Source organism: Herpailurus yagouaroundi, unplaced genomic scaffold (genome assembly GCF_014898765.1).
Source record: "Herpailurus yagouaroundi ecotype Mexico unplaced genomic scaffold, PumYag 222, whole genome shotgun sequence".
NCBI lineage: Eukaryota > Metazoa > Chordata > Mammalia > Carnivora > Felidae > Herpailurus > Herpailurus yagouaroundi.
This window is the reverse complement of record NW_024412453.1, coordinates 18,454,433-18,463,935: the sequence shown is the minus strand read 5'-3', so window position 1 is coordinate 18,463,935 and position 9,503 is coordinate 18,454,433. Positions and strand designations below refer to the sequence as shown.

Below are 9,503 nucleotides of genomic sequence, written 5' to 3'. Positions count from 1 at the left end.
GTTTTTTTTTTTTTTTTAAACATTTATTTATTTTTGAGACAGAGAGAGAGAGAGCATGAACAGGGGAGGGTCAGAGAAAGAGGGAGACATAGAATCTGAAACAGGCTCCAGGCTCTGAGCTGTCAGCCCAGAGCCCAACACGGGGCTCGAACTCACGGACCGCGAGATCATGACCTGAGCCGAAGTTGGACGCTTAACCGACTGAGCCACCCAGGCGCCCCTCAGGGTTTGTTTTTGAGAGAGAGAGCGTGAGCATAGGAGGGGCACAGAGAGAGGGAGACACAGAATCCGAAACAGGCTCCAGGCTCTGAGCTGTCTGTACAGAGCCCGTCCTGGGGCTTGAAGTCAGGAGCTGTGAGATCATGACCTGAGCCAAAGTTGGACACTTAACCAGCTGGGCCACCCACACAGTGGGGCGTCCCCGTTCTTGACTTGACACGTGTCTTTTGTTATTTGAGTTTTTAACAATAGCTTCTTTGTCTATTTAGGAGAGAAAAGTTTCATGTTGGGGAAAGGTGTTCTTTTTTATTAGCTTTAAATTGCTATAATCACATTTGTTCTGTGGAGCTATGTTTATAAAATGTATTTGTCTGTATTTCTGGCAGTGAAAACGTAACATCCGTGGCTTCAGCCTTGACTGGGCCTCATTGTGCATGGGTGCTGTCACTGCCTGGTGGTAGGACCGTCTAGGAGCCCCTGGAGGGCTGTGGGGTGAGGGAGACCCCCCAGTGCTGGTCTCCCTCCGGGACGGGTAGGAGCCAGCTCTGGCGCAGAGCTGGTGAGGCCCTGGGCTGCGGCAGGTTCAGCACAGGGTGTGGTACCCTGGCTCCTGCTTCCTTCTTCCTTCTTCCTCCTGGCCCCATCACCGCGGCTGTGACTGGGGGTGGGGCGGTGCTCGGGAGAGTCGCCGGAACGCAGCTGTGGGTGGCAGGCTGCACGCCTCACTGGGATCTGGGTTTCTGACTGCCATTTCCTCCTGCTGCCCCATCTGGGACGCTCCCTCCGTGCCCTCGGTGACGGGCTCTTGCTCGTCCCTCAGCTGCGAACTGGGCCGCCCCTCCCTAGCCCTGGGACTCCGTGAAGTCTGGATGTGATGCGTCTTTCGCGTGTGACTGGTCAGCACGGCACTCCATCCAGCGCTGCAGGTGTTCACCTGTCAGGCCCTTTACCGGTCCGTCAGGGTTCCCCGGGCTCCCCTCCCTGCCCCCACCCCCCACCCCCCGGCAGATCCCAGGCGGAGAAGTACATCGACGCCAGGTGCTGCCAGCTGCTTTGTTTGCTTGGACAGACGAGTGTCGCACACCAAACTCGCCTGTGTCTAAGAAGCAAGACGGTCACTCTGTTGGCCTTCCAGACAGTTTATCGTGAAAAAGTTTAAACATCAGAAAGGTTGGAACAGAGGTATGGCAGACAGCTCCTTACCCTTCACCTGGATTTACCAGTGCAGGAGTGCATCCAGAGTGTGCACACGTGTGGGGGCGTGTGTTACTTGTCCTGTTGTGTTTTAATGTGTCTTTTTCCCCTGCTGGACTGTGGACTCGTCTGTGGTCCGTGCCGCGTGCCGCGTGTCGCTGTCAGTAAGTGGGTTTTGAGCTGACGTCTTCAGTATGTGTGCCCGTGTCTCACGATGGCCCGTAAACAACAGTGAAGCGTGCAGTGTCTTGCTTCGCCGTTCCGGGATCCTGCAGAGTAGTGTCACTGTCCCGGGAGTCCCCCATGCTCCCCGGTCGTTTCCCTCCTCCCTGCCCCTGGTGACCTCCCACCTTTACTGTCTGCACAGCTGCCTTTTCCAGAATGTCACTGAGTTGGTGTCATACAGCAGACGTCCTTTTCAGACTGGCTCCTTTCACTTGCTCTTCTGAGTTCCAAGAAGTGTGCAGAGTTGGGTACCACCCCGATCCAGATACGGGCGGCTCCGTCACCCCCACACCCCCTTGTGGCCGCCTCCCACACCCAGCCCCGGCAGCCCCTCAGCTGCTCTCTGACCCCTGTGGTCCTGCCTTTCCCGGAACGCCATCCAAATAGGGTGATGCCACGTGTGGCCTTCGGAGGTTGGCATCTTCCACTCAGCGGTACTCTCTTGAGATCGGTCCCTGTGGGTCCGTAGTTCATGCCTTTTCCTGCAGAGCAGTGTCCCTGCTGCGCCGTCCTCTGGTCTGTCCCCTGGTGAGGAACGTGGACTGTTACACAGAAGGAGCTGCTCTAAACCTTCGCCTGCGGGTGTGTGTTCCGTGTCGCCTGGGCAAGTCCACAGGTGAGCATGTGCCGCTCCGTGGGGAGATGGCGCGCCACTCTCCAGTGACCGTCCCGGGCGCTGCCCATGCCCTGCATGCTTGGCGTGGCAGCTGTCCTGAGCCGTCCTTGGGGACGGGCAGCAGCATCTCCCGGTGGTGTTGGTGCGCGTTTCCCTGGCGACAGACCACATTGAATGTCTTGTGCTTGTCCTTCTGTCTGTCTCTGGTGACGGGCCTGCTCAAATCTCATGTCCGTTTCCTTATTACTGAGTTTAGAAAGTTCTCCAGGTGTCATCTGATGGGGTTCGTGAGCAAACAGCTAGGAAAGAATTCTCGAGACGTCTTTGGTGCAAAAAGGTGATTTTATTAAAGCAGGGGGCCAGGACCCGTGGGCAGAAAAAGCCGCACTGGGGTTGTGAGGAGTGGCTGAGTATATGCTTTTAAGTTAGTGGGGGTTAGGGACAGGGTGAGTCTCTAAGGAATTTGGAAGCAGGCTTTCAGGACCTGGAGGGGCTAGTTCCTGTTAGGCTAAGGTAACTTTTAGTCCTTAATCAAACAGAAACGTTAAGGCCGGAAGGCTGCCATGAGTTCCTCGCAGAAGGTCACAGGCGTGCTCCGGGTGTTAGGGGGCTGCGGGCCGTCAAGAGGCTTACCTGAAACTGCATTTTTCTTGCCTCTGTTTCCCTCTTCGCAGACACGAGCCTCGTGTCAGATAGGCGGCAGGCAGTGTTTTCCCCTGGCCCGCGGCTTGTCCCGCTTTCGTGGTGCCCACGGCAGGGCGAGGTGCCCGGTCCCGCCGGGGTGCCGTCCGCCATCTCTCTGTGCAGGCCGTGACCTCTGGGTCTCGTCCGAGAACTTCGTGTGCCCGAAGGTCGCGCGCTGCTGCGTGTCTTTGTATGCAAGTCATGGTGGGAAATTTTGGTCCGTGATACGTGACGTGCCCTTTATGCCGGGGTGGGTTTTTGTGGGCTGTGTGACCGCTTACTCCAGCTCCATCTGTTGCAAGCACTGTTCTTCCTCCCTTGGCTCTTTTGAGCCCTTGTGTGAAGCCAGGGCCCTTGCTGTGTGGGTCTGTCTCTAGGTTTCCCTTGTGTCCCCCTGCCTGATGTGTCCATTCTTCCAGCAGCAGACCCTGGTTCCCACAAACAGAGCAAATGGCCCGTAAAGGTGAAGCAGGTGGGGGGGGATCCGTACGGTGCCCGTGGAGAACTACAGCTTTATTTAAGGCCGGAGCTCGTGGGGCATTTATTTAAGTGCCTTCCCATCCTTGCTTCTCATGCAGGTTTTGTTCGGTGAACTGTGGGTGTCCTTTCATTACAGATCTGTGGGACTCGGGAGCAGACGGGCTGAGGAGAGCTCTGAGGTCCCCTCTCCCTAGAATGGTTGCAGGCGGGCAGCATAGACTTAGCACGCGCTTTCTGGGTTCATCACGTGATTTTGCAGACGGGAAAGCCAGGCTCCTGTGCATGTACGTGTAGAGGAATTAGCTTGTTGCCTGTTGTGTCAAAGTGACGACAGGGGGGCGGTTTGCATGGAGCCCTCTGTGTGAACCTGTCGGAGGGCAACCTGTGAGTCTCGTGCAGACGCCGAGCCCTGGGGTGCTGCTGCCTGGCCTCCCAGAGCCGAGCTCAAGTACGGCTTTGCCCCCGCAGGCTCTGGCCTCAGGCCACTCATAGAACTTCCATTTCAGAGAATAGGGAAGGGATTGTAGTCTCAGAATATTCTGGTCCTACCAAAGGCTGCTCAATTTCGCTTAAAAAAAAAAAAAAAAAAAAGGAAGTCTCAAAAGAGCTGTTTAACGGAAAATGTGATTATCGCAAGCGCAGGTGCCCCCTGGCACGGCCCCTCCCGCTCTGTGTTGTTGGTTTGGCACAGACGGAATGAGAAGTGACGGGCAGAGAGGCCCGCCAGCCCCAGAGCTATCGCTGGGGACGGGCCGGGACTGAGGCCATCTGTGGCACGCCCCCGGCCGCACGTGGCCACCTCCGTTTCCCGGACTGAGATGATTACACTGCACGTGTTTGGTCTCAGTGGAGCGAGGGGCATGTTCTGCGTAGACGCCGTCTGAATCGTGCCACCTGACACAGGGGAGGAGGCCTCCTGGTGTCCCCTGGTCTCTGGGCAGCCTGCCCGTCCTCAGTGCCGCTCGTGGCATCCCGCATCGGATTCCCGGCACAGGGGGCCCAGCGGTACGCTGGGGGCGCCGGGTACAGAGGCGGAGTCCACGGGCGTGTCGCTGCTGGAATCCTTGAACTTCCTGTTCGAGCGGGCTGTCTCCAGCTGTCAGCCCTGCCCCATGTCGCGCCTCCCGCTTGGCCCTAGAAACGCTCAACGGGGGGCAGTGGTGAAGTTTGCCCTTTAGGGGACCCGTGTTGGAAATTTGAGCGGCTTCCTTGCCAAGGAGGAGGGGCGTGCAGCCTTGTTTCCTCAGAGGCAGAGGCTGGGACGCGCTGTGGCGTGTGCGATGTGTGTGCCCCCCAGCCACGCCCCACTGCAGGGTGCCCTTGGCCTTCGGAGCTCCCATTTCAGGGCGATACTGTGTAAAGCTACGTGAGTGGTGTGCCAGTACGACCTTGTAAAAACGTCAGTGGTGCACACCCTCAGTGTAAAACAGAAGCAGACCCCAGCCCCCCACCCCCTTCCCTCTCCAGAAGTAACTGTGCGCAGATTCCACGTGTGTCCTTCTGAGGTCGGTGCGTACAGATAGAAATCCGTCACTTTTTTCACATCCTTGGAAGCACACCGCGTGCGTTCTGTAACTTTTTCACCAAGGTTTTCTCAGAAATGGCAAGGACAGAGCAGCTCTCCTGGAGGGGGTCCCAGCTAGCCAGCATTCGAAGAACTGGTTAACGCACAGTCGTAAACGGTATACAGACCTTGACCATTTTTCCAAAATGAAAACCGCTTTCGCTCCCTGGCATCGGGTAGCTCGTTCCGGAGGTCCGTGTTTTGTATGGCAGCTCCAGCCAACGTGCATCCTTTGTGACTTTCCGGAGGCAGAGCGAGAGAGCAGCAGGGCCCAGGGCAGTGGCGCTGCAGCGTCTTTCGGACTTGTCCTGCCCGTGCGTGACTTCACTGCCGCTTTGCAGAGCAGCCGGCCGTTATTATCTCTGGAGCATTCTAAGTGTGCTTTTTGAAAGGAGCTACCGTTGTGGTTTTCCTATTTGTCGGTTACATGCAATTACTTTAGTTTGTGTACTGTATACATTTTGGCCATAGCAGCATCCAGACGGAGTGTCACCCACAGCTGTGACAGTGTGGATGTGCCCACAGGTCAGTTCTGGAGAGCACGAACAAGTGGCACCACTGCCGTGGTTTACAGTGGTGTTCATCGCGAGGGGGGCTCAGACTTTCTCTCGCGGGACCTGAGGCGGAAGGGGAGGAGAGAAGGGCACGCGTTTAATGTCTGATGGGGGTTTCTGCGAGGTGGGTTTTCCAGGGGATGGACAGCAGCTGGTGCCACGCCGGTCGCCAGGCCAGAGGGCGCGCAGATGTCCTCTACAGTGTGAGGCTCGGGCAGGAAAATAGTGGAACCGCCCGGGTCATGATGAGGTCTCGCCATGCACAGCTGTGACCCTAGCAGCTTCCTGGGGACCCTCACCTACCCAGGCTCCGTGTGTTCCGGGCACGCTGGCCCTTGTGTGTGTGCCGGGTGGGGAGCGGCTGGTCAGTTGGAGGCTTCACTGTCTCCTTGAAACTCTGTTCCCAGGGCCACCACTGTGCGCTACAAAGGGAGAAACCTGCGGATCAAAGCGCCCATGTGCCGAGCTCTGAAGAAGCTGTGTGACCCGGACGGTACGTGAACATGGACTTGGGGCAGGGGCTCGCGCGGGCTCTCGACGGACGGTTCGGAGTCTTGCGCTGGTTCAGAGTCTACTAAATGTGGTCCTGCCGGTTGGCGGCACCTGCAGTTGAAACCCCTGGTCACGGCAGCGCATCCGCATAGGAGATCAGGGTGCCCTCAGAGGCCCTGGCTCGTTCAGACCAAGTGGCAGCCGGCGTCGCAGGTGACTCTCTCCTGGCCCGTCGCAGCCTGGTCCGTGGCTCAGGCTCCCAGATGCACAAGCGGCCGCATCGCAGTTCTCCTTCAGAACGTGGAGCCTCGCAGGCTCCCCTGCCAGTCTCCCTCTCGAGACTCTTGAGGCCGTCTGCCCGGAGCACCTTTTCACATTTTGCACTGGCGTCCGTGTGCCCGGCTCTCACGGCCCCTTCTTGTCATAGGCTTGAGTGACGACGAGGACCAGAAGCCGGTGCGCCTGCCCCTGAAAGTCCCTGTGGAGCTGCAGCCGAGGAACAACCACGCCTGGGCCCGCGTGCAGAGCCTGGCTCAGAACCCGAGGCTCAGGTAACGTGGCTTTTGGCATCCCTGGGGAGCAGTGGAGCTCCCCCAGTGCTCTGAACGGGCCTTCACGCTCTCTGACCCTGCGTGCGCTCACTGTGGCCCTCAGACCCGGAGTCCCACCTGGGCAGGTGCTCGTGGGCCGAGCACAGGGTGCATGATGTGGTTCCCAGGTTGATGGCTCCAGAATCTTTCCCTTGTGTTTACCCTCAAAACCCCTTTCCGCTCCTCTCTCGTCATCTTCCTGGATGTGTAGGTCTGATTCGTGTACGGGGCCCCGTGTTGGGTGTGCACCGTCTTCCGTTTATACCTCCTCTTTTTTGGTTGAGTCAAATTCTATAACGTAGAATTAACCGTTAGTCACTTCAAGGCATCTGACTCGGGGGCCTTGAGGACCTTCGCACAGCGTTGTATGAGTATCTCCTCCGTCTGGCTCCAGAACATTTCGGTTCCCTGAAAGGAAACGTTTCACTAAATTGCGCCCCCCCCCCCCCCCCCCCCCCCAGCCTCCAGCCGTCACCCATCTGCTGTCTGTCTCTAGATTTGCCTGCCGGGGACAGTTCACTAAAGGCAATGGTGCCCATGTGGTCTTAGGTCTGGCTTCTTTCAGGGAGCGGGACGTTTTTCTTTTTCTTTTTTCTTTTTTTTTTTTTTTAAGAGAGAGAGACAGACACGGGGTTGGGGGACAGGGGGGAATGGGCAGACAGAGAGGGAGACACAGAATCCCAAGCAGGCTCCAGGCTCTGAGCTGTCAGCACAGGGCCCAACACGGGACTTGAACTCAAGAACCACGAGATCATGACCCGAGCCGAAGTCGGATGCTCAACTGACTGAGCCACCCAGGCGCTCCATGGGAGCAGGACTTTTTTGAGGTTTGTTTGTGTCAGGACCTCATTGTTTCCTTGTTTTAAGTTTTTTGGTATTGATTAAGTCTGGTCAGGCCACGCTTTCTGGACCCAAAAGGTGCTAACAGAATAGGAGGGTGGGTCATATCACGGCCTGTGTCCTGAGGGAGATCTCGTACTGTGTGCAGTGGGCACAAGGGATTGCTCTTGTCTTCTTACGGTTTCGTGTGAGTTTCTGGTTATTTCAATTTAAAGGGTTCATTTTTAAGACAAGGAGTGTGTGGCCTGCTGGGGTACTGTGGGTTCGGCCCCTCTGATACCCCTTCCTCGATCCCATGGCCTCGCCTCATGGCCTCACGCTGCCCTTCAGAAGGTCCCCTCCCTGTGTAATGGCCGCCTTGTCCTGCCTGTGATTTCTCGGCAGGATGATCGTGGAGCTCCACCGGAAGGTCTCCAGCCTCATAGAATTCTTAAAACAGAAGTGGGCGCTCCACGAAGTGCGGATCGTATCCTTTTACTACTAAAACAAACTCGCCCAAACTCCGCGGCCCCTGCGCCTGAGGGTGGGGTCTTGCTTCTCTGGCCTGAGAGTACAGCAGGCCCACGGGGTTACGTAGAACCAGAACTAAACCTGTAGCCCCTTGTCCTGGGGCTCGGGTGTGAACTCCTTCCTGTTGTCCACACTGCCGGTGGCTGCATCTGGTCCATGTGGCTCGGGGTAGGGGGCATGCACGGCGTCCCCGCTGGCAGGCTGAGTGGCACGGCCGAGGACAGCCCAAGACTTCCTGTGTCCCGGGCTGCCCCCAGCCGGGAGGGGCTCGTTGGGTGTGACATCGGTGAGGGAGGAGGTGCCTGGCCGGTGGTCTGCTCGAGGCCCGGCACTGCCCGGTGGGGCCCACTGCTGCAGCTGCTCCTTGACCTCTGTGGCAGCGGAAGACGCTGGAGGACCGGCAGCTGCAGCACTCACTCGCGGCGCCCGCGCAGGAGAAGGTGGCCCTGCACCTGTTCCCCGGAGAGAGCTGCACGCTGACACCGCTCCCAGGCGTGGCCCGCGTGGTGCACTCCAAAGCCTTCTGCACAGTGCACTGGCAGGAGGGCGGCCGGTGCAGGCAGAGCGCCAGGGACACCCACACATTGCCTCCAGCGCAGATCCTGGGCATCCAGAGCGGCCAGGGCACGGCCAGGGGCCAGGTGAAGTGTCCACGGGGTGGCGCCGAGGGCAAGGGCCCCGGACGTCCCCCTCCGTCCACTGACGCCTCGCAGAGCTCCGGAGAGAGTTCCCCTGAAAGTGCCCCCGGGGAGGGGGCCGCCCCAAGCCTCGGTGGTCTAGACACTCCTGACAGGCTCCAGGATGCGGGGGCGCGGCTCGAGAAGACCCCCACGGCTGCTCCTGCAGATGGCCCCGCCCGAGAGCCGGGGGACGTGCCGTGCACCTGCGGCCAGCTCCCAGAGCTGGAGGAGGAGCTCTCCCTCCTTGACCCCTTCCCCCGCTACATGAAGTCCTGTCAGGACCTCATCATCCCTGAGCAGTGCCGATGCGCGGACTCACGGCCCCCGGGGTGCCCCTCCCCAGAGACTCGTGGTCCTGGCAGCGCGGAGGCGGCTGACCTTGCCCGGGCCGGGGCCCCATCCCCCGTCCGGGCCCCACCGGGTCCAGAGCTTCAGTCCAGTCCCGGGCTCCAGCCAGATGTTTGCACTAAAGACTTGGCAGACGCACCCGCGGAGGAGCCCCAGGACAAGGGGAGCCCCCTGGAACCCCTGCCTCAGGGACAGCCTGCCGCCAAGCCTCCGAAGGACGTCCCTGCCAGCCGGCTCGCCCAGCAGCTCCGTGAGGAGGGCTGGAACCTGCAGACCTCCGAAAGCCTTACGCTGGCCGAAGTCTACCTCATGATGGGCAAGCCGAACAAGCTGCAGCTGGAGTACGACTGGCTGGCCGTGCTGGGCCCCGAGGGCCAGGCCCCCGGCGGGCAGGCGCAGGGCCCCCGCGGCGGCTCCCCGCCCCCCACCTTCCACAAGCAGCGCCTGCTCAGCTGCCTCCTGAAGCTCATCTCCACCGAGGTCAACCCCAGGCTGGTGAGTGCGCCC

General features: G+C 59.2%; 1 protein-coding gene across 2 annotated transcripts in view; it reads left to right on the top strand.

Annotated features, from left to right (window-relative positions):
* The window catches only part of CRAMP1 (cramped chromatin regulator 1), a 59,533-nt gene that overhangs the window by 31,943 nt on the left and 18,087 nt on the right, over window positions 1–9,503 (top strand). For both annotated transcript variants that reach the window (XM_040459465.1, XM_040459466.1), the window contains 4 exons: window positions 5,944–6,029; window positions 6,456–6,579; window positions 7,843–7,924; window positions 8,349–9,491. In XM_040459465.1, coding sequence (XP_040315399.1) covers window positions 5,944–6,029; window positions 6,456–6,579; window positions 7,843–7,924; window positions 8,349–9,491 — 1,435 coding nt within the window. The remainder of the gene's footprint in view (window positions 1–5,943; window positions 6,030–6,455; window positions 6,580–7,842; window positions 7,925–8,348; window positions 9,492–9,503) is intronic.